The 25,185-nt window shown below is 45.2% G+C and overlaps 1 protein-coding gene across 1 annotated transcript; it reads right to left on the reverse strand.

The window, feature by feature from the left end:
- Positions 1 to 2,162: 2,162 nt before the first annotated feature.
- LOC140516040 (cAMP-dependent protein kinase catalytic subunit alpha-like) lies at positions 2,163 to 5,333 on the reverse strand. Its single transcript, XM_072626971.1, has 2 exons — positions 3,895 to 5,333; positions 2,163 to 3,111 (listed from the first exon to the last, which is right to left on the reverse strand). Exons 1-2 carry the CDS (start codon positions 4,920 to 4,922, stop codon positions 3,057 to 3,059), a joined length of 1,083 nt encoding a protein of 360 aa, XP_072483072.1. The 5' UTR covers positions 4,923 to 5,333; the 3' UTR covers positions 2,163 to 3,056.
- Positions 5,334 to 25,185: the final 19,852 nt, after the last annotated feature.

The following is a 25,185-nucleotide window of genomic DNA, read 5'->3' on the forward strand; positions in this document are numbered from 1 at the left end:
AAATTAACTAGACACTCACTCTGTGCGTTCTTGGCATTTGACTGCTGCCTCAGATGCTTCCCTGCTGTGTGATCATGAGCAAATGTCGACCTCTCTGAGCCTCAGTTTGCTCATGTATGATAACCCGTGCAGTGCCCACTGCACTGGGACTGCTGTAAGGTCATGGAGGTAATGTTCTTTGAAAACCTTAACCCACTTTATGATGGTTAAGAAGATAAATGAAAGAGACGCTGCTCAGCTCTGTCTTCAGAACACCACTGGCTTCTTTTCTCCTTTCCAAACTCACTCTGTCAGTAGATGCCCAACAGAGGTCATCTCTACCGAGATTTCTTCTCATTCTTCTACAGCTAGAAAACTCTCTAACCACCTGCCTATCTGCCCTTTCTTCCCCTCCTATTTTAGAGAAAAGGGGGCCTTTCTTCTCCCCAAGGCCTATGCTTCCACTTGTACACTTGATCCAATCTTCTCTTTTCTCCTTTGGGATCTTGTTGCATGAAACAACGCCCTTTTCTCTCATTTTCAATCTCAGTCTGTCTAATTCTCCCTTCTCTTTCCCTCCTCTCTTTCTCTTTTTCCCCTTGCTTCTCTCTTCCTTTCCCTTCCCTTCTTTCTCTCCCCTTCCCTTCTCTTTTTCCTCCTCTTTTTCTCTCCATTCTCTCTCCTCCCTTCTCTCTCTCCATCTTTTCTTTTTCCCCCTTCCTCTTTCTCCCATCTCCTTCCTCCTCCTCTCCCTGCTTCTCCCCCTCCTCCCTCCCCTCTCTTTTTCACTCTTCCCCTTCCATCTCCTTCTACCCTTCCCTTCTCTTTTCCTCTCCCTCTTTTTCACTGTGCCTTTCTAGTTCCCTCTTTCCCTCTCTTCCTCTCTCTCCTTTTTTTCTCTCACCCTCCCTTCTATTCCCCTTTCCCCCTCCCTTCTCTTTCCCTCACCCCCTCCCCATGTCACCTTCTCTCCTTCCCTTCTCTCTCCCATCTCCTCTCCCTTCCCTTCTCTTTTTCTTCCTTTCTCTCCTTTCTATCTCTTTTCCTTTCCTCTTACTTTCTCTCCTCTCCCTTTTCTTTCTCTCTATCATCTCTCCCCCTCCCTCTTTCTCCTTCTCCCCCTCCCCTTCCCCTTCCTCTTACTCCCTCTCCCCTCCCTTTTCTCTCCTCCCCTCCCTTTTTCTTCTCTTTCCCTCTCCCCTTCCCCTCTATCTCCCTCTCCCCCTCCCTTCTCTCTCCCTCCCTTCTCTCTCCCTCTTCCCCTCCTCTCTCTGCTCTCTCCACTTCTCCATCTCACTCCCTCTCCCCCTCCCTTCTCTCTCCTGCTCTCCCTTTTCTTTCCCTCTCCTTCCCCTTCTCTCTCTCCTTCCCCTCCCTTCTTTCTCTCCCCCTCCCCTCTCTTTCTCTTCTATCCTCTCTCTCTCCCCCTCTGCTCCTCCCCTCTCTTTCTCCTCCATCCTTTCCCTCCCCTCTGTCTCTCTCCCCCTCCCTTCTTTTTTCTGCATTCCCTCCCTCCCTCTCATCTGTATCCCTCTCCCCCTCCCTTCTCTTTCTATCCCATTCTCTCTCCCTCTCCTCCTCCCTTCTCTTTTTCCTCCATCCTCCCCCTCCCCTCTGTCTCCCTCTCCCCCTCCCTTCTTCTTTCTGCATTCTCCCCCTCTCTTTTTCTGCATTCCCTTCCTTCTTTCCCTCTCCCCCTCCCTTCTTTTTTCTGCATTCTCCTCCTCACTTCCTTTTTTCTGCATTCCCTTTCTCCCTTCTTTCCCTCTCCCCCTCCCTTCTTTTTCTGCATTTTCCCCCTCCCGTTTTCTGCATTCCCTTTCTCCCTTCTTTCCCTCCCCCTCCCTTCTTTTCCTGTATTCCCTTCCTCCCTTCTCTTTCCCCTTCCCTTTTTTCCCTCTCAGCTTTCACTGTCTCCCTTCCACTTTCCCTTCTGTCTCTCTCCCCCTCCCCTTCCCTCTTTTTCCCTCTCCCCCTCTTAGTCCCTTTACCTTCCTTCTCTCCCTCCCCTCTCTCCCCCTCCCTTATCTCTTCCTCTTCTCGCCCTTTCTCCTCTCTTCCCACTCTCCTTCCCCCTCCTCTTTATTTCTCTTTCCCCCCTCCCCTTCCACTTCTCTCTATCCCTTCCCTCCCCCCCCCCCCACTCTCTCTCTCGCACACACACACACATCACAGCTGGTAAATGAGATTTTTTTTTAAAACAAAACTTTATTGGTAATGGATTTCAAATAATGTTCACAACAAAGCACACCATTATAGCGGAAGTCATTTCCGTGAAACAGATGTCTTCGAATCACACAGGTTGAATCTCTCAGGTATCCCCCACCCCTCCGCCTGGCCTCTGAGCTCCTTCAAGGGTGGGGGAAATTTGAGAGAGGGACACACAAGCGAAGGGGGATGGAGAGAAGATGACTGCTCTCCATAGAGCTATTTGCTAGAGAGAGGGAAAGCAATTAGGATAATTCAGAAGCCTCAACAAGGGGCCAGTGAGAAGAGCAATGATAGCTGTCAGTTAAGCCGGATGGAAGGGGCTTCTGGGGATGGGGAATGGTGGCGAGGCCACCAGGTGAATAAAATTGGCATTCCCAGGGCAAAAGGAAGCTCTATACCTTAGAGCTATGCCACTTCCTGTTCCCTTTCTCCCAGCATCCCCCCTTCCCCCACTCCTTTCTCCTCTCCCCACCCAAGGTGGGCTATATCTATCCCCAACAAGCTTTTGGGGAGTGACAGTCCCAGACAGTGGAAAATCCATGTCTGGGGATTAAAAATCTATAGATAAAAATGGCTAAATCGTAGGTGTGGCCCAGGAATTTCTGGGAGACCTCTTTGGCAGGGCTCAAAAACCAGTTAGCCTGGGTGGGGTGGGGTGGGGGTGGGTAATGCTCTTTCTGGCGCCCTAGCCAAAGGGAGGCAAGACTGGGGAGTGGGGAAGGTCCTGAGGGAGGGAAGTCATTAGGAGTGGGGGAACGGGTAAGGCTCTTTGCAATTTGGCAGGATACCCCCAATGGGGCTCTAGCAATTGTTTTCACAAACCCCTGGCTGAGCGCAGCAGCAAACCCCTTCCATAGGCCACAGACCTAGCTCGAACCATCTTCTGAGATCCCACAGGTTAAAAGCTCCACAGCCTTTGACCTAGGCAAAACCAGACATATTAAAATCTATTTGGGACGGCTAGGAATGGTGGGAGGGAAGAAAGGAGGGAGGGGCAAATACAACCTAAATAATATTTTTTTTAAGAAATTTTTTTAATATAAAGGAGCCCAAATAAATTTGCTAAAACCTCTTCCCTAGACAGGATCTCTCTCCGTGGGGGAAGTGGTTAAGTCAGTCTGTCTTTTTGCCCATGGATTAGCTTCTAAGGTTATAGGGAGAGGTTAGGGAGAGGGTGAAGGAGAATGGGGAGCTGCAGCAGTCTTAGGAATTGTAGGTTTTCCATCGTGGGGTCCCCCTGGCTCCCCTGCTCTTAGCTATCCAGCACCAATGGAATCTTGAGGAGCTCCCAAAGCAGGGGCCTGACCCGTGGGACAAATATACCACCCAGGGGAGGGAGTCGGGGTGGAAAAAAGCTGCGTCTTGGTTTAGTGACGATGGTAAGGCTTGGGCTGGAAAACTGACTCACAACTTGCATGGAGTTGAGCATAGAGCAGAGGGAACCCAGCCATGGGGTCTACCTGTTGGGGTAAGCCAGCAGGGGGAAAGCAGTGGGGATAGGGAAGGAGAGGGAAGGGGGCCCTCTGGTATTGGAATCTCCCTCCTGCCCAGCAAACATCTCAGCTTTCTGATCTCCCTCGGGAAAAAAGAATATTCCAGGAAATCTGGGGCCTTCTGTCTGCTCAATCCAACCCCCCCACCCCCGCCCCGAAAAGGAAGCCACTAGGGGGCCACGCCTAGAACTCAGCAAACTCCTTGGCGCACTTCTCGGTGATGGAGACTCGGATCTCTTCCTCCTCGTAGTCTTCGAAGTTACTCGTGTCACCGGGGCCTTTGCACTTCGGGATGAAGGGAGCTTCCACCTTCCTCTGGTAGATGGCGATCCAGTCGGTGGTAGAGAACCACTTGTGGTTTTTGATGTCGTTGACCCCGTTCTTGAGGTTACCGTAGCGCTTGGTGAGGTCCACCTGGAGCAGGTTGCGAAGGAGGTCCTTCAGGTCGGAGCTGAAGTGAGAGGGGAACCGAACCTTGCCGGAAACGATCTTTTCATAGATCTGGATGGGCTGGTCAGCGAAGAAGGGGGGGTAGCCCGCTGCCATCTCGTAGATCAGGACTCCCAGGGCCCACCAGTCCACGGCCTTGTTGTAGCCCTTGCTGAGGATGATCTCGGGAGCCAGGTACTCGGGTGTCCCGCACAGGGTCCAGGTCCGGCCTTTGACGCGCTTGGCAAAACCAAAGTCTGTCACCTGGATGTAGCCGTGCTGGTCGATGAGAAGGTTCTCGGGCTTCAGGTCCCGGTAGATCAGGTCCAGCGAGTGCAGATACTCGAAGGTCAGGACGATCTGGGCCGCATAGAAGCGTGCGTGGGGCTCGCTGAACCGGCCGATGCGCCGCAGGTGGGAGAACATCTCCCCGCCCAGCACGTACTCCATCACCATGTACAGGTTGGTGTTGTCCTTGAAGGAATATTCGAGCCGGACGAGGAAGGGGAAGTTGACAGCCTGCAGGATGCGCTTCTCGTTCAGGGTGTGCTCGATCTGCTTCAGCTTCACCACCTTCTGCTTGTCCAGGATCTTCATGGCAAAGTGGTTGCCCGTCTCCTTGTGCTTCACCAGCATCACGCGGCCGAACGAGCCCGTGCCCAGGGTCTTGATGCGGTCAAAGTGCTCCAGCTGGGCCGTGTTCTGCGCCGGGGCTTCCCATTTCTTGAGAAATTCCTCCTTGGCCTTGGCCAGGAATTCTTTCACGCTCTCCAGCTCGCTGCCCTTCTTGGCGGTGGCCGCGTTGCCCATCTCCGCGGCTCTGGCGCTGACTCGCTCGCCTTGCGGCTCGGAGCCCGGGCTGCGGCGCTGGCACCGGCGCTGGCGGTCGGAGGAGCCCTCACCCCCGGGCGGGGACGGCGGCAGGAGCGGCTGCGGGAGCTGGAGCAGGAGCACGAACGGCAGCACGAACGGGAGCAGGAGCCGAAGCAGGAGTCGGAGAGGCAGCGGCTGCGGCACGAAAGGCAGCGGCTGCGGCGGCCAGAGAGGAGGAGGAGGAGGAGGAGGAGGAGGAGGAGGACGAGGACGAGGGCGAGGGCGGGGAGGCGGCGGCAGAGGCTGCTGCGGCAGGAGAGAGGCGGTGGCGGGAGAGGCGGCGGCTGCGCCTAGAGAGGAGGCTGCGGCAGGGGCGGCGGCGGCGGCGGCGGCGGCGGCGGTCGCGACTCTGCTGGCTGCCGTAGCCCTGATCCCCCCCCTCCGCCTCCTCCGCCTCCTCCCCCCTCCGTGGCCCCCCCTCGCCGCCCCCCCTCCTCTTCCTCCTCCTCCCTCCATGGGCCCCCTTCCTCCTCCCTCCGCGGCCCCCCCTCGCTGCCCTCCTCCTCCTCCTCCCTCCGCAGCCCCCCCTCGCAGCCCTCCTCCTCCCTCCGCAGCCCCCCCTTGCTGCGGCCCCCCCCCCCCTCGCCGCCCCCCGCCTTCAGCCGGCGCTCAGCTCCTGGCTCCCCCGAGCTCTGCTGCGGAACCACAACCGCAGCCTGCGGCTCTCGCCCTGGGATTTGAACCTAGTCCTCTCCTCAGCTGCACGATGAGCCAAGCTTTGGCTAGCCACTGTCGTGCCCGGCCATCTCCGTCTCCTTCACTCGTCCAAGCTCTTGTCCATCACACCTGCCTCCAGGCCCTGGCCCAGCTCCCCGCGGCTGCCACGACAGTCCTCCTAAGGCCCGCGTCTGCCAGTGGCACTTTCTCAGATTCTCCCATTGCTTCGACAGTGACACATAAGCATCTTTGCCGGTGATGGGCTCCCCCTCCCCTCTCCAGCCTTATGTCATAGCAAACCCCCTTCAAGCCCTCTGCAGTCCTCGCTGATCCCTGAGCTGTCACCCCACGGCCCTCCTACCCACTCCTGCCACCGCGTAGTTGCCCAGCTAGTGGTTTCCCCCCGGGAAGCTTTCCCTCTAGGCCTGGTTCAGGTGCCACCTCCTCCCCCAAGCCTTCCTTGATCGCCTTTCAGAACCAGTCCAGTTAAAAGAAGCAAGTTTTAGAGAGATAGGGGACAAGCACCGACTAGCCACTCGATTCCCTCCCTGATCCTGGGCACATCTTCCTGGGCCTTTGTAAAGGGAGGGGGCTGGGCTTGATGGCTTGGAAGGCCCCCTCCACTTTGAACATTCTATCAGTCCTGCCCTCTCAACGAGATCTTGAAGGGAAGCAAGCTGCCTTCTTAATGCTGCCATGATTATATAAAGATATCTCGGCTCCCTGCCCCCAGTCTTAGCACAGTGCGCTGGAAGGAAGCTTGAATTTGGAGTCCAAGGACCTGAGTTCAAATCTCAGCTCTGCCATTTACTAGCCGGATGACCTTGTCATAGTCACAAACTCTCAGAGCCTCAGTTCCCTGCCTTGTAAAAGAAGGGAGTGGAGCTAGGTGATCGCTGAAGTCCCCTTCCAATCCTGAATGGGAGGGGCCAAGGTCATAGATAATTGTACTAAGAGACCCCTTCTTCACCATTCTACAGACCATATTGACAAATCAGACATATTTATGATTAGCCCACAAGCTCCTTTGTGGGCAAGGACTAGGTTGTTTTCCAAGTGGGGTTTCACCACAGCCAAACACTGAGCTCTGCACCTAGTGGGAGCTTCATAAATGTTTATTGGCTTGAATGGAAATCAGAGAGCCATGTCAAAGTAAACCTGCCCAAAGTGGCAATGAACAGAACGCTGAATCCAGTGGAAAGCCCCCACCCCTATATGTATGCCGATTTGTTTGTAAGCTTGGGGCCAAGTGAAAATAAAAATCTAGATGAAAGTGCATCTTTTAGGAAATTGATGTGACCAAAGGCAGTTTTCTCAGTAAAAGGAAAATATTTAACACTACCACCCCCACCCCCCAAACCCCCACCCCATTCCAAGTTCTATGTTTAAAAGAGCTGGCGATAAGAATGAGAGTTATGATTTCATGAGTATATGAAACACTTAAGGGAACTTCCTCTACCAAAGCAGGCTGAGGTCTCTAAATCTGAGACTTAGTACTCCAGGCATGGCTGCAGAATGCTGAAGTTCACAACTCTCCAGCATGCAGCCACCGGATTAAAATATCATTGAGAGATATTTAACAAAAGATATACAAATAAAATAAAATATAGACAATATTGTAGATTCAAAACTAAGTCTATCTGTGGCCAGCAGGGATCTTTGTGCAGGGATTAGCAGCATCTGTGTTTGATACCACTGGTTTAGAGCACTAAGAGGTTGACTGACTTGCCCAAGGTCACACAGCTAGTGTACATCAAAGGTGGAATCTGAACCCAGGTTTTCCTGGCCTTGGAAGCTGGCTCTCCATACACTATGCTGTGTCTCTACTATGATTAAAAAGTGATTAAAATGCCACTCATTTTTGTGTGCCACAGATGGATGACATACTGCCCACTGTCCATCCAGTCTAAAAAGTCAAATGGTTGGGTTGGGTTTTTTTTTTGTTTTTTTGTTTTGTTTTTTCTGAGAACCTTAGGATAGTACCATTTAACAGATCAGAGGGACCTTAGAGATTTCCTAGTTCAACCCACTTATTTTAAAGGTGAGGAAATGAAAGGTCTGAGAAGTTAAGTGATTTTCCCAAAATCATATAGCAATCAGAACCAGAATTTGAATTCAGGTCTTCTGACTACAGATGCCACATTCTTTTTACTAAACCAAACTCTCTATGTCATCATGATCCACAAAGAAGGAAGCTTGTGACCACACTGGAAGTGGAGGAGAGAGCAAGTTTCCCTGCCCCTTCACCACTTACCACTTACCCACCATCATCCACTATACTTTGAGGCTGATGTCTTTGATTATGAAGACAGAAGAGAAGGGGTCAAAGGTAGTATGAGAAGGGGTTAGAGAGGCAGGTAAAAGAGGCTCTGGGCTTTCCATATTGTTTTAGAGCTTAACACCGCTCTGAGACTTGGGGCTGCACTGAAAGCTTGCCCCATATAACCCAACAAGACAAGACTTTTTTTAGGCAGCACCCAAGACGTGCAGGGCACTGGACCAGGTGCCAGGGATACATGGACAACATGAAAAACAGTCCCTGCCCTAAAGGGGTTCATAGTCTACAAGATGAAACAACTAAGGGGAAAGCCGCTCTCTAGAAGATGAACTGAGCTTTGAGGGAAACCAGGGGATGATGAGCACTGGAGTAAAGAGAGAGGGCATTCCAGGCTCAAGAGCAAACCTGCACAAATACACAAAGGTCATGAGATTCTGAGTGTGAAGATTGAGGGAGCCAGTTTGGCTCCATGGAAAAGAGTAGTGGGTAATAAGCCCGGACAGCCTGTAAATGGGCTCGGGCTAGAGAGTGGAGAGGCAGTAAAAGAGGCAGTAAAGACACAGTAGATGGAGAGGTGACCTTAGAGCCAGGGAGACCTAGGTTCGCATCCCATCTGGAACACATACTGGCTGTGTGTCTAATGGGTGAGTGACTCAACCAACCTCTCAGTGCTCTGCACCACAATACTCCAAAGTGGGGCCTGAACCAGTTGAAAATGTCATCAGGAAATAATTGGTGAAATAAATAAAAATACAATAGCATATAGATAATGTTAATATGTGGTTTTCTAAGTCAATATGCTGCTTATGTGAGGTTAAGTGGCCCCCCCATTCCTATCTGAGTTTGATACCACTGCCCTAGACAAGTCTCTAAGACTAAGTTGAAGAGATATTGGTAGAGAGAGGTTCTTCACTGGGATTTTCCCATGCTAATGAAATCATTGGTCCAGTCCCTGTCCCTGGATGCAAAAAGGAGCCAGTGAAGTTTCTTGTGATTTGCAAAGATGATTTTGGCAGCCCTCTGAGGGTGTATAGGAGAGGTGAATGGGCCAGGAAGAAGAGCCTTTAGGAAGTGTCATAGATGTTGTTCTTTCGAAGAGGACCAGTGACATCATGGGGTGATGTCTTGATTTGTTCCCGAATTGGATTTGAGTGGGGCAGAGTTGCACAAAGTCATCAGCCTCTCTCTCTTCCAGAGACCTCCAAGTCCAGGGTCGGGTGGACGACCTTGGTGTCTTTCATGTCTGACCGAGCTCTAAGCACTCCACAGCACCTGCTCCACAGCCACCTTCATAGCCACTGGAACAAATTGTTCTCACCCGCCATTCTGCTGGGGGAAGTCTTCACATGCACAGATGAGGAGGAGAGAAAGTACAGAATATGGTATTGCTAGGATGAACAGAAGGCTGGGAAAACATGTCATTATTTCCTTGTAAATTAGGTTGGATTTAGATGGTCCTGTACCCTGAATGGGCCCTGGGGGAAAGGATATTGGAAGACCTTGTTTGAAAGCTCCTTCAAAAATCACAGCTTCAGAACCATGAGCAACCTTAGGAGTCATGACTCTAACTCGCCTGTCCCCAATTCACTGATGAGAAAACTGAGGACCAGAGAGGTTGAGGAGTGGCTTGTCCAAGGTCACATAGCTGGTAGGTACAGGAAATAGGATTTGATCCCAGGTCTTCTGACTCCATATGCAGCATCCTCTCCATTGTGCTATGTTTGTTTCGGTGGGGGGAAACAAACAGTTGGAAATAAAGAGGTCCGATAAAAAAATATTTTGGTTTCTGGAACCCTCTTAGAGTGCTCAACACTCTTGATTCCTTCACAAGATGTGATTCTTGATCATATCAAGTCATTCTGGCCAAGGAGAGCAGCCAGAATTCCTTAAGGTCTTAGAGAATCCCCAGAGCTTAAAGGATTTGCCCTTGCCTTGTAAGCAGCTGTGTGGTACTGTGGGGTTGGAAGCTCTGAGGTCTCTTCTAGCTTGACAGCCTCAGAACCCAGGAGTCCAATGATGGGAATACAGTGTCTCTCTGAATGAGGACAGACCTAGCCCAAGGTAGTGTTGTTTATAAGGGGAGACTGCATTTCCCTCTCCAGGGTACCACTTCTGAGCATCCCTTATAAAATTGATAATAATTCACCTACAGATGATACTTTTTACTAACATACATTATCTTATTTGATCCTTTAAACTCCCTGAAAAGTCAGTATGATGAGTATTATAATGTCCATTTTATAGAAGAGGAAATAGTCTCTGAGATGTCAAGTGACCTGCTCAAAGTCCCAGAGCTAGTCAGAAGTGAGGCTGAGGCTCTAACCCTGTTCTCCTGCCTGAGTTCCATGCTCTTGTCACTCCACCATGACTCCTCTCATCTTTGTCTTTGATGTTCTGTTACGGGGATTTCACAGAGATACCATTTGGATAGGCAGAAGTTACCTCCTGGCCCCATGTGTTCACTCAATGATTAACTTGGAAACAAAGGACCTGGTGCAAGAACAACCCCCAGGTCCAATACGCCAAAGTGTTTTTCTATTCCCTAAAAGCCACATTGCCCTTGTCCTTGCTTACACTTTGGCCAGCTAGGTGGGTGACATTCCTTTGGCTCCCAGGATTACATAACTTTCATCATCTCTTCTGGGGGTTTCAGTCCTAATTTATCCAGTCACTTATCTTGGTCACAGCATGAGGTCTCACAGCTGATCAAGCCTCCTTGGCACAGAGTCCAATATGCTGAGAACTTGGGCAGCCAATGGGAAACTTTTTGGCAGGAGGCCCAATTACCTCCAAGGCCAAACATGTGAAGCTGGTTAATCCTGGTCACTTAGATAGATGGTAGCTACTTCCTGCCTTGATTGCTAAATGGACTAAGGACATTTTGGTGACTCCTGAACCTGTCATAGCAAGGAATGATTATTTCATTCAACTCACAAGGGAAGAGGGTGTTTGGGGGATATTGGTGGCTTCAATCGGATATTGGCCTTGTAGATCATGAGGCAGGAGGGAGTGAGCTGTGTTCCTTCAGTGGCTAGGCGAATTGTTAGCAGTTTAGCAGCATGTGAAGAGCTGGTTGGGATGGGAACACCCGGTGGCCAGGAGATGGAGGAGTTGGGCCTGCACAATCATCAATAATTCAGTGATGCATACTGTTTCAATATTTCAAATTCAAATAGAAATACCATTCCAAAATCAAGTAATATCCGATAGATGGTAAGCTTCTTGAAGGCAGGGATGACTTTATTTTATGCCTCTGTTCCGCCAGCACCTACCATGGAGCTGAGCACATTTGTTGGGGTGGGCACCCCTTCCACTCGCACTGATACCAGTCCTGCTACTGCTTAATAGACAGTCTTTGAGAACTGCTATGGCTGAAATATTTCTCCCCTGGGGCCAACCTGGTGGTGAGATCCCCCGAATTCAGACAAAAGATCGTTATTGAGCCCACCCTTCAAGCCGCTGTAGCTTGGTAGAGCATAGGATTAAAGATTTAGAACTAGAAGGACTACACAGGTCAATTATTTCAACAGCCTCATTTTAGAGATGAAAAATTTGAGACCTAAAAGGGGAGGAGACTTGTATTTGATACCTTGTAAATATAGTGTCTCCAAAGTCTTTGTGCAGTTATAAACCCTAATAGTTTTGGGAACACCTACACTCATATGCTCATATATGTGTGTGTGTGTGTGTGTATGTTTATGTGTGTATATATACATACATACACGTTTCGAGTAAACTGGATTTCAGTGAGGTGGAGCTGTACTAAGTCCCCAAGGCAGGGAGGCCAATCTGGAGGCTGTTGCAAGAATCTAAAGGAGAGGTGACAAAGATCTGAATGAAGGTGGTAACTATGTGAATAAAGAGAAAGGATGGAATTCTAGAGGTGTACAGGTAGCCATGGCAAGAATAGCTATCCAGCTCGCTTCCTGAGTCATGGCAGTCCAGTGGCAAGACAGACATCAGGATGACTGGCGATGGCCCGGCATGCAGTGGATGACCTTGGCATCTTGGATGTCTGACCACTCTCTAAGCAGTCCACAGTGCCTGTTGCGGGTGTGTGGCCAATGAGTGTGCTCCAGCTTCTTAAAGCCACAGGGGAGGGTTGTGTGGCAGGTAGACACCAAATATGGATGAGCAGCCCTGAAGAGGGTTCAGCAAGCCCTCCCACCAGAAGGGCTAACCCTCCCAGAATACCATCTGTTCACACACACACAGACGTATTTATATTTATTCCTGTATATTTATGAATATATTTGTTTTCTTCTTTGTCAGAATGTAAACCCCTTACAAGTAGGGATTTTGCTCTGTGCTTGTGTTTCGGGTGCCAAGCACATTGTAAGTGCGTAAGAAATACTTGTTTACTGATTGACAGATTTTCCCAAGTCCACCAAGGCGTTAATTCCTATGATAATATCCTACCGCCGGGAATCAGGAGGCTTTTTGTTTCATTGTCAATAAGGATTTTTAAAGACCTCCTATATACCCAGCACAGTACTAGGCACTGGAGATACACATACAAAGAATGAAACAATCTGTCCACAAGGAGCTGAGATTCCAAGGTGGGAGACAACATGTAGCTAAGTAAATATATCCAGCATATGTATAAAGAGAATAAACAGAAATATGTACAAAGTAGCTAATGAGTACAAAGTAGTTTAGGAAGGAAGGTTCTAGCAACTGAGGGAGAATGGGGTAGTAAATCAAGCAAAGCTTCATGCCAGAGATGATGCCTTAGCTGCATCTAAAGGAAGAGAAGAACTCTGGGGGCAGTGTGAAGGAGGAAGCACATTCTAGGCATGGGAAACAGCCACTTGCAAAGACTTGGAGATGGGAAATGGAGTGTTCAGCATGAGGAACACAGAGGTCAGTTTGGTTGGATCATAGAATTCAGGATGGAGAATAATATCCAACATGATCAAAAAGATAGACTGAGGGCTCAAATGTGAAAGGTTTTTAAGACTAAACAAATGAGGCAGCTATGTGGCACACCAGCCCTGGAGTCAAGACCCTGAGCAAGTGACTTAACCCTGATTGCCTCCAAAAAGAAAGAAACACTAAACAAAGGAGTTTATATTTAACAATGGAGGCAATAGGGACCCAGTGGAGCTGGTTGAATAGGGGAATCAGATGGTCAGTTGCATTTAGGGAAATTCACTTTGGTAGAGGCAGATAAGATGAACTGGAGTGGGAAGATATATCTGAGGCAAGGAGGCCAATCAGGAGGCTGTTGCAAGAATCTAAAGGAGAGGTGACAAAGACCTGAATTAAGGTGGCAACTGTGTGAATAAAGAGAAAGGATGGAATGTGAGAGGTATACAGGGTAGCAATGGCAAGAATGGATATCTGATGTGAGAGAAAGTGAGGGGTTGAGGATAACACCGAGGTTAAATCTGGGAGACTGGGAGAATGGTGGTACCTTTTACGGAAACAGAGAACTCTGGGAGAGGAGTCTGTATATCTGATCTAAGTACCTGTCATATATCGTCTATTTGCCTGTTCTAGGTGATTTAGCCCTTTTTATGAAGCAGATTGCTGAAAATTTCATATTAAATATCACTGATTTTGTGATGGTGTATAGTTTTGGAGGTATATGAGAGAAAGATAAATTAAAATTAAAGAGACAAACTTCTAGGAATCATCTCCCTAGTTGTGCTCCCAAGTAATCTGTATGGTCCTAGTTCATTTGATCTCTGTAGACGTGCCATCTGTGACTGTGGGTTCATTTTCAAAGTCCCTGAAAGGCAGTAGGCCATAGTGTCATCATCTTGCCTTGAATGCAAGAAGATTTGGGGTCAAAGTCCTTCCTCTGTTTAAGGGTAAAGATGAGTTGAGTTTTGTATATGTTGAGTTGGAGATGTCCAGTGGGTCATTGGTGATGTGAGAATTTCATACTACATTCTCTGTGTTCAGCACCTTCGATGTCTTCTGTACTTTTGACCCTTTCCTCTGCTTATAAACATGAATGGAACATTACTATCTTTTGAAAATTAGTTATTTTATTCAACCTTTTCCTTTCTAAATCATAGTCATTTCTGGATGTTACCCTTCTCCCCTCAACAAACAAACAAACAAACACAAAGGGAGCCTTCTCTTGCATCAAAGAAAACCAGTTAGGCAAAATAACTTGACTCAGTGACTGTGACTGACAGTGTATGCAACATTCTGTACTCATAGCATATTGCATCTTTACCAAACAGACAGAGGTGCTTTCTCTTCTGGGGACCAATGTAGGTCATCATAATCAGTAAACATGTGACTTATACCTACTGCATCCAGTTCCAACCTTTGGTATCCTCAATCTCTTTCAATTTTGTTTCTGACCTAAAATTCTACTGAAATGTCTCATGTTGATTTCTGTTTTGCTATGAATTTGGATATGAGTTTCTTTGCTTAAAAAACATCACCAGGCATCTGAAGTATAGTAGAAAGATATGAATTTGGAGTTTGGAGACCTGGGCTCCAATTCCAGTTCTTTTGAAAGTCAGCTATACCTTTGGCTAAGTCACCTAACCTCTTGAGATCTCAGTTCCCTTCTCCCTGAAATGGGTATAAATTCTTCTTCTGGCTTCTGTGGGAGAAGGAAGAGGAGAAGAAAAAGAGAGCCTTGAACTGAATAAAGAGAAGGAACTAATGTAGATGAATGGAAGTATTTAGACTATTGAGGGAGGTTGGAGGTTAAGTTGGGAGAAAACAGTGCTGAAATTTGGTAGAAATTAAATAAAATCTGGAGGAGAATAAATTCTAGGCCCAAAGACAAATAAGAAAGACATACAAGGATTAAGAAAGACCAAGAAGGATTCCATAACTCAACTAGAACCAAGATATGAGAAAGAAAAGGAAAAGATATTGGACAAGCCGGGGCAAGATAAGTAAGAAAAGGTAAGTGTAACAATTCTACAGTAAGCAAATTGATAGAGGAGATGGATGGGCAGGGCAAACTGGTGAAATGGATGGAAAGGTGGTGCAAGGCCAAAGGGGAGATGGGTGTGGGAGTGAAGTTGTCAAGATCGGGACGGTAAGTTGAGAGGAGTTCTCAAGTAATTAAGAGGTGATAATTGGCTGTAAAAATTTTTAACCAGGTGCTTAGGGTTGAGGTGTAAAAACACACGTCTGCAAAAGAAGAAGATGAAAATCTCTACCAGTATAGGGAGTAGGGAAGATGTACGGTGCCTTACAGTGGGTGTGAGATGTTTGCATTTCTACCCCAGCCCAGGGACTGTTATCAATGTTCCAGTGGAGGCTGATCTCCCTCCTGAAGGAGAAGATAGCCATAAAGGTAAACAGGAGGGACACCTGTCTATACTCTGTGTTTGAAGGGGGAGTGATGCCTTCCGAAGGGAAACAGAAGTGGCACTTCAAGGGGAAGGGATTTGTGGCAGAGGAGGGGAAGCCTGTCCCTTGTTAAGATGTTGGAGAGAAAAGTGGTAGTCAAAGAAGAAGAGGAAGCTTTTCATCAAAGCTTTAAACCTGACTTGAGAACCTTCCTGAAGAGGAGGGAGCTAGGCATTTTGGGAAGTGAGAGGTCACTTACATAATAGAGCCAGAGATGCCATCCAATAAGAGAGAAAGAGCAAAGATCAGTAAGGGACAGAGTTAAAGAAGGAAGAGTAGAAAGTGTTGGTAATGACTCTGTAGGGGGTTCTGGGGCTTTTAAAAAATGTTTTCTTTTTATAAGTACTTTTTATAATTAGGTATTGATTTTCCCTCCAGTTCTTCTCTTCCTCTCCCCACCCCCCACTCAGCTGAACAACAACAACACCAATAATAGAAAACAAGTACACCTAGCCAAGCAATTACACATTCCTCCACTGGCCATTTCCAAACCTATCTTGCTCATTCTGTATTGAGACCCTTGTCTCTTTCTAGAGGTCGGTAGCCTGCTTCATCTTGAGCTCCCTGGAATTGTGATTAGCTATTGCATTGATCAGAGTTCTTGAGTTTTTCAAAGATGTTTTTTCTTTATAATGTTAGCACTGTTGTATAGATTGTTCTCCTATTTCTGCTTAGTTCACCTTATATCAGTTTGGTGGTCTTTTAACCTTTAACGGTGTGATATCAACATGGCCCATTATATTTAATCTTTTGTTGCCTCTTAGGTGGGTCTCTATTTGGGGCAGTTAGGTGATTCTGTGGATAAAAACCGGGTCTGGATTTAGAAAGACCTGAGTTCAAATCCAGCCTTCAGATGCTTCTGAGCCAGGTGACCCTGAGCAAGTCATTTAATCTCAGTTTCCTCATCTGCAAAATGGAGATAACAACCACACCTACCTACTGGGATAAGTGTGAGGATCAGTTGTAAGGATAATAATAGTAAAGTGCTTAGCATGGTACCTGACTCATAGTAAGCACTATATAAATATTAAGTATTATTATTAATCATTTGCATTATTGTACTATTTATATGTGTAGTTTTTTAAAAAATATTTTTCAGGTAAAACATTTTTATTATTATTTTTTATTAATCTACCACTCTAACTACTCCCCTCCTCATTGATCAGATTTTTTAAAAAGTCACATTAACCAAGTCCAAAAATAAATGTCTCTTCCTACATTTTCAGCCCATCTACTCCATGTCAGGAAATGAATGGCATGTTTCGTCTTCATTCTTTTCGATTGGTTTGTCATTGCATTGAACAGGGTTCTAAAGTTTTCCAAAGCTTTTTTTCCCTCTATAATAGCATCGTTGTTTAAATTATCTTGGTCCTGGCTCACTTTGTTCTGCATCAGTTCACAGAGGCCTTCCCAGTTTTCTCTGAAATTGTCCATTTCATCATTTACTATGGCACAATATGCTATCTTCACATATCACAATCCATTTGCCAAGAGGAAGACAGTCCCTTAGTTTCTGATTTTTTTGCTACCATGAAAAGAGCTGCTATGAATAATTTCATAGATCCCATTCCTTTTTCTTCTTTGAGGCATGCTAGGTCTAGTGATAGTATAGCTGGGTCCAAGGGTATGTATGCATAGTTTAGTTATTTTCTAGTCATAGTTTCAAAAGTGCATTCCAGAAATGCGTAAGCATGCTGGATCAATTCACATCTCCACCAGCAGTTCACTAGTGTACCTGTTTCTCACAGTCCCTCCCACATTTGGTCATTCTTTCAAGTCTGATAGGTATGAAGTAGGATCTAGAAGTTGCTTTAATTTGTACTTCTCTAATTATTAGAATTTAGATGGTTTTTTAAAAAATATGATTATTGGTAGCTTGGATTTCTTCTTTTGAAAACTGTCTCTTGACCTTACAAATTTAAATTAGTTTTTCTATGTTTTGGAAATGCAACCTTTAAGGAAAGAAATTTGTTGCAAAGAATTTTTCTCTTTACTTTTTATTTTTTGTTACATTAGTAGAAAGCTGTGTCAAAATCTTTTAAATTTTATATAATTAAAATTATCCATTTTATCTTGTGTCATACATACAGATCTTCCCAGTTTTCTTGGAAATTGTCCATTTGATCATTTCTTGTCTTGCAATAATATTCCATTACATTTGTATATCCTAATTTGTGTGTGTGTGTGTGTGTGTATATATTATATATATATATTTGCTCATATGGACTTTTTTTGATTGCTTTGATGACTTTCTTTCTTTGATCTGTTTTGGGTATAGGTCTTCTGGTGATGTTGCTAAGCCAAAGAATATGCACAGTTGAATAACTTTTTAGATATAGTTCCTTACTCTTTTCCAGACCAATTCTAGACCAATTCACAGCTCTGCCAACAATATGTCTGTTTTCCTTAACCATCTCCAACATTCACCAGTTTTCTTTTGGTCATTTTTGCCAGTCTCATGGGTATGAGGTAGAACTTCAGAGTTGCTTTAATTTGCATTTCTCTATTAGTGACTTAGAACATTTGTTTTATCTGATTGTGGAGAGCTTGTATTTATTTGTTCCCTTGCAGACTGCCTTTTCACATGCTTTGACTATTTATCTATTGGAAAAAATGGTTCTTTTTCCAAAATTTTGAATCAGTTTCTTGTGTACCTTAAAAATGATACCTTTATCAGAGAAAACAACACAAATATTTTCCCTCTGATTAACTTTCCCCTCTAATTTTAACTGCATTTGATTTTATATATGCAAAATCTTTGAAATTTTATGTCGTCAAAATTTCCAACTTTATCCTCATGGATCCTCTCTATCCCTTGCTTGATCGTGACTTCTTTCCCTGTCCATAAAGGCGAAAGTTAATTTCTTCCCTGCTCCTCTCTCTAATTCATTAATGATGTCATTCGCCTTTTCGTCTATGTGGCTTATCTCAGCATACACTATGAGATGTTGTTCTATACCTAGTTTCTGTAAGGCAGCTATTTGTCAACGGGATGACAACAGAGAGGCTTGCTGTCTTGCTAGGGCATGGAGCCAAGACATAAAAGAGAAGCTCCCCAGACTTAGGAAAATGGATGACAACTGCCTTCTTCTGGTATTTCACATGGACCCAAATGATATTGCAAGAAGGAAACTAAAAATTCTCATCAATGATTATGAAGTCTTAGGGAAATAACTAAAGACCATGGAACATTGGTTGTTTGCCTCCCAGCTACCAGTTGAAGACAAAAGATTCAGAAGAAACCAACTAATTTATAAAATGAACAGCTGGCTAAGAAAGTGGTGTCTCAGGATGGGATTTGGACTTCTGGTTCATGGCTTCAAATACAGAAATGACAGATTCCTGGCCAGAGATGAAATACACCTAAGACAAACTGGTAAATATTTGTTGGGTTTCTTGCAAATCTAATTGAAAGAGTTTTAAACTAAAAAGTATAGGAGAGGGAGAAGACATTGCCTATGGTTATGCCCCAAATTAGATCCTGTAGAGAATACGTACAATGAAAGAAAAACAGTAGAAGGTTACAGGAGAATGAATGCAAGAAACAAACCAGCTGCAAAATCTAAGGCCTCCAGTGTCTATACACAAATGTTCAAAGTTTAGGCAGCAAATGATCCTAACACAAGGAGGTAAATTTTGAAGGAGAGGAAATCTGGCCATGGTCTGACATGTCCTCTTGATCTGGCGAAAGTGGGTACCAAAAAGTTTGGAGAGAAGATAAGTATGTTTCCATGGATTAGATTTTTATGAGGGAAGTCAGCCCAGGAGGGATGGGAGATGCTGAGGAGTGAAATTCTGTAGACACAAAGGATACTTACACAACAGAAACAAATAACATTATTGAGAAGGAAAAAAATGGAATTTGTCTAAAGAGCCATTTATGGATGAACACAGTTTTTACTGGTTTGCTTAGACTTTTCAAACAAGTGTACAGAAAAGGGGAGTAAGGTCACTTAATGGAAAACGAATAGAAAAATGTAGTATGCTTTTATAAAAATAGTATCAGAAATCCTAAGACTCAAAGTGATCGAAGTGGTCTGAGGCCAACTAAAAGGACTTTGAAAGTTACATTAGGACGAAAAGGAGGATCTAAGAAGCTAGAAGACTTTTTTGCTTTTGGTGGAGGGGAAATAACTGACAATTTAGAGAAGATCTAGCTGCTCCACTTGGATTTTGCTTCTTTTTCTCTTTGTCAAGGAGAATGACTTCTTCACTGGAAGGGACTGAGCAAACTTGACTTAGAGGGTATTGCTACTTAAAAAAAGTAAAGAAATGGTAAGACACCACCTAGATACCCATGGTAAAAGCCCATCATGTGGCACAGGTGCAACCCACCTAGTTATTAAGAACTACTCCTTAGCACTTGATGTGATTGGATTTTAATACTGAAGAATATTTTGGCTTGGAAGCTTGTTGTGACTTTTCCCTGGAGCAGAGATTCACATGTTCAAAGGGTTGCCATGAGTTAGAAGGATTTAACTTTTTTGGTTTGGAACAGGAGAGCAGGAACAGGGACAATGGGTAGAAGCTACAAAGAGGACAGTTCTAGGCTGGATGTCAGAAAAAAAAAAGTTCCTGATATTGCAAACTGTCCTCAAGTGTAGTGGATTGCTTGGTGGTAGGGTAATGGGTTCCCCCTCCTTGTACATCTCCAAGCAGAGGCTCAGTGACCACTTATCAGAGTGTCAACAACTAACATGTATTAAGCTCCTAGGGCAGCTAGGTGGTACAGTGGATAGAGTGCTGGGCCTGGAGTCATGAATAACTGAGTTCAAATCCAACTGGAGAAACTTATTAACTGTGTGACCTTGGGCAAGTCACTTAACCCCATTTACCTCAGTTTCTGCATCTGTAAAATGAGCTGGAGAAGGAAATGGCAAACCCCACTCCAGTATCTTTGCCAAGAAAACCCCAAAGAGGTCATGGGACACAACTAATGGACCAAAAGTGGCAGGTACTGTGCTAAGTACTGGGGATACAAAGAAAGGCAAAAACAAGCCCTATCCTCAAAAAGCTTACAATCTAATGGGAGGAGGAGGAAAAAGGAGGCTAAAAAGTGGAGGGAGGAAGGGTTAGGGCAGAGAACATGGTGGGGGTGGGTAGTGGAAAGTGTAGTTCCTTAGAATGGAAGATAATCAGAGAAGCTGGTGCATAGTGAATTACCAGGGTGCTGTGAGCCCTTTATGAAGGAAGACTTTGGCAGGCCCTTCATGCTCAGCCCTCCAGTCCTCCAATGAGAGTGGAGAGGAGGCTGAAGGTGAATTGAGAAGGTGTAGAGTATCTAAACCTGAGTCCTTCTTAATGATCAGATTTCAGGTGACCTGTGCTTGGGGCAGGGAAAAGGGCAAAGACTAATGGGTAGTAGGAATAGTAAATGGGAAATGCTCAAACAAATTTAGACACTGAGGCAAAGTTTGCTTCCTCTCTGCCAGGCTTGGGTTCTTGCAGCCCAGCCAGGTGTGGCTGGTGTCAGCAGCCGGCCAGGGCAGAAGTACTATGATTCCTAGAAGGGTTTCATACTTCCTCCTCCTCTCAAACACTGCCAAAAAACAAAATCAAAGTAGATGATGATAACCCTTGAAGTGTTCATACCGATGGCACGATCTCTTTGGCCTTCAGTACCAAGGAACTGAAATGTGGGACTAACTCCACAGAGATGTTGAAACTCTCCAATCCTGTGTTGCTTTTTTTTTAAGTGAGTGCATAGCTTAAAAATTATGTAATCATTATTGCTAAACCAATTTGCTAATGTTGAAAGGGGATATTTGGAGGGAGAGGGAGGGTGGTTTCGTGGAAGTAGCAACGAGCCCCTTCTAGAAACCTGGGTCCTCGACTTGGCTCCATCAATATCCTGCTGCTTAACTTGGGGCAAGCCATTGCCTTTCTCTGGGCCTCAGTTTCTCCTTCTGTCAAATGAGGGCATTTACCTAGGTCATCTCATCAAAGCCAGGTGCATTTGACTTTCAGATGCATCTGATTCTAATTAGGAGTATTGGGCTCTCTAACCTCAGATGCATTGGCAGAGTTGTCTTCCCTGGCTCAGAAAGTGACCAAACTTAAAAGACAGTATAATAATGGAGCATCTGGCATCCTCTGGGAAGACAGCTAGTACTTACTTTGATGAATTGAACAATTAAAATAAGGTTTAAAGTTGTCACATGACAAACCAACTGCTAGTCTTCTAGCAAGAAGAGTTTCCAAAGCCTTTTTTGGTGGCAGATAAGAAGTGAAATGCAAAATTCTTAAGATTTGGTGGAAATTGCCCATTTCCTACCACTTACTGGATCATTGAATTGTGTAATCATCCCGGGTAAATACTGGTCAGCTCAAGGACAGTTTCCTTGAACTATGCCTAGCCCTTTTTGTATCCCTAGCACAAAACAGGAGGGTAATCATGTCAAAACTGCTGCCCCAATGCCAACTGTAGCTGTACCTCTTGGTCTTCATGTACCTGAGTCAAGATACTTCATGTATCTGAGTCAGCAGAGGGTCTGGGTAAGACAGGAAAATCATGGTCATCATAGGATGGTAGATCTAGAACTGGAAAAAATCTTGAGCCATCTAGTCCAACCCCATTTTACAAAGGAGGAAACTGAGGACCAAGGAGCTAAGTGACTTGCCCAGGATCACACAGGTCAGAGGCAGAATTTGAACTCAAGTTGTCTAAATAAAGAGTAAGCATTCTTTCTACTCTACTACATCATAGAATAGTGACAACTAGAATCTATATAGCACTTTAAGATTTTCAAAATATTTTGCAAATATTATCTCATTTTAGCCTTGTAACATCCCTTGGGAGATAGACAGTATTATTATCCCTATTTTACAGATTAGGAAACTGAAGCAAATAGGTTATTTGCCTAAGATCACACTGAGTTAAATTTGAAATTCTGTGACTTCCTGACTCCAGGCCCCATATTCTATATACTTTGCCACGTAGTTACTTATCCAGGTTGAGGATTGCCAACAGGCTTCAAATCCATTAGTGTGTGTGTGGGGAGGGTCCTACCCCAATCCCATGAAGGCTTCCCCCAGCAAAATGATCGGATAAGGACAGTTTATTCCAATGGCTATGAAGGAGGCCCAAGCAGGTGCTGTGGACTGCTTAGAGCTTGGTCAGACCTCAAAGACTGTATGATTACCCAGAGCATCCTGGGTCATCATCAGTCATCCTGATTTTTGTCTTGTCACTGGACTTCAGTGACTCAGGAAGAGAATGATGCTAACAACTTGGTACAACTCTGCTTCACTTAAATCTGATTCACGAGCAAGTCGGGACATTAATGTCATTGGTTCTCTTTGAAAATGAAGGATGAATGACAGTTCAGTCCTATAACTTACATTTACATCCTGCTTTACATGCCTTATCTCAGTTCATTCTCCCAACAACTCAGTTGGGTAGGGCTAATTTTTTTCTTTTAGCAGATAGGAAAAGTGAGATTCATAGAGATACAGTGACTTATCCGGGATCATATAGTTAGTAAATGTTGGAGACTGTATCTAAACCCAGATTTTCCTGTCTCCAAATCCATTACTTTATGTACTCTGTTAACATATACAGACCACCTATGTACAGAGCAGCATGCTGGAAGAAATAAAAATACAGGTAAGATATGGTCTCTCCCTCTTGGAGCTTACAGACACCAACAGTGATACCGATATGGACCCCAAGATCTGTCACATACACACCATTACATGGATAAATACTGTTGCAAACTGCTATTGGTCCTGGAGATAGGGTTATAATCAACTGGGTGGAGCAGGGTAGGCTTCATGGAAGAGGCAGCATTTGAATGGAGCTTTAAACAGATGGATAAGAATTCAAAAGGCCAAGAGAAGAAAGGAGTCTAGTGATGGGATAGCAAATGGGATAGAGGTACAGAGATGGGAGACACGGGAGACATTTAAGAGTAGAAAGTAGGAGAGTTTGTCTGGAGCATTGTGGGTTCAGATGGAAATAAAAGATGAGGCTAGAAAGATAAGGGTGTGTCAGATTGTAGAATTCCCTGAATGCTAAGCAAAGGAGTTTGAACTTTATTTTAGTCAGTAGGCAATAGTGGGTGGCAGTAAGTGGGGCATAGGTCAGGAGGCCACATTCAGAGGTTGGCTCATGCTCTGTGCCCCTTTCTGAAGTGGGTTATAAGCAGTGTCCCTATGACAGACTGGATCTATCCCAAACCTGAAACCACTTTGCGCATTCAGACATGGCTGAATTCCAATTGGTTACAGCTTTGCTTTGTGACTCTGAATGACGTTACTTATTAGCGATGAAGTAGCTATTTGTTGTTTCACCAACTCGGAGGCTTAAGAGCTAATTAATCAATTTCTGAGATGGAAAAAGATAATGTTGTACCTCTTTAAGTGCTTAACTGCTACTTTTCATGGCTGCCAGAGAGCCAGGTAAATTTGTAAATGGCTTGTTTAAACAGGATGTTTTTAGTATTCAAAGGCTGTGAATTGGATAACCGTTATAGTGGAAGCCAGGCCAGTGCCCTGGAAAGCTTGCTTCACTAGGAGTTATGGGATTATAGATTTAGGGCTAGAAGGGACCTCTGGGACCCTTCTAGAAAAAAAGAAGAGTCTTTTATATATAGGTGGGTAAATTGAGGCTCAGAAAGGTGTGAATTGCCCAAAGCAATATGATATTGGAGGTGGGATTAGGACCCATGTCATTTTCCTTTATACCATTCTGATCTGGCCTCTTACTACCTGTGGGATTTCAGGCAAATCAGGCACCCCCACCCTCACCCCTAGTCATGGGCCTTAAATTTTTCATCTATAAAATGAACATAATGTCCTTGGACTACATATTTCACAGGTTACGAGGCAACATGCCACGGGGCCTCGAGACCATTTTAGAGACCAAGAATAAGAAATGGACAGAACATTGGCCTCCTAGATTTGGGTGCCACCAGCAAGTCCTTTCCCCACTCTGGGGAGGGAGAGATTTCTGTTTTAAGCCCTCCCCCTACCTCCCTATGGCAGTATTAGGATAAGATATTAGATACTATTTGTGATAGAAGAAAGCGATGAGACTAATGGGATCGTAGATTGAGGGCAGGAAAGGACTTCGGAAGCTGTATAGTCCACCTCGTCCCCATTTTACACAGGAGCAAACTAAGACTTAGGGAGATTAAGCAACTTTCCCATGATTCTATTTTTAAAATCACTTAAATTATTTATTTATTTATTGAGCCAGGTTCAAATCCTGCCTCGGACACTTACTAGCTGTCTGCCTCAGTTGCCTCTTTTATAAAAAGGAGATAATGATAGCGCTTGGGGTTACAAAAAATCAGCCAGGACTGAAATGACTCAACAACAACGAAAACCACTACAGAGCTATTTTAAGGTTCAAATCAGATAGTGTATATTTGCATTAAACAAAAAACTATTGGATCAGCAGGGACTGGAATATTAAACCACTCCCTTATCCGTGTCCTAGAGAGCCTGGGCTCTAATGAGAAGAGTTTGGCTCCCCTTTCTCACAGTCTGGTGATTGTTAAGCCCTCCCCCAGAATGGAGTGGGGAAGGATTACTTGGAGCTTAGATACTTGCTCACAAGAAGGGTTTTCTTAAAAAGGGGGAGTAAAGAAGATACTCATTGCAGACTATGAATCAGTTAGGAGACAGTATTGATTCCTCCACACAAAAGTAATGATAAATGTTCTATTAGAACACAAATGTGTGTGGGGGGGTCCCTACTTGAGGTCCAGCCTGACTTTCTATCAATGGATTCAACAGATCTACGTGTGGCTGAGAACAAATAGCCCTAGTTTAGTGTCCTCGATTTATGACTTAAGGGGTCCTCGGTTGGATCGGAGTGAATAAGACTGGTTCTTTGGCTTCTCACTGGGAAAGCTCACACAGGCAGCGACTGAGGAGTCATCAATCAATCACAATTTAATAATGTACAGAGGGTACTGAGGTACATGG

The sequence above is a fragment of the Notamacropus eugenii genome, chromosome X (genome assembly GCF_028372415.1).
Source record: "Notamacropus eugenii isolate mMacEug1 chromosome X, mMacEug1.pri_v2, whole genome shotgun sequence".
Lineage (NCBI taxonomy): Eukaryota > Metazoa > Chordata > Mammalia > Diprotodontia > Macropodidae > Notamacropus > Notamacropus eugenii.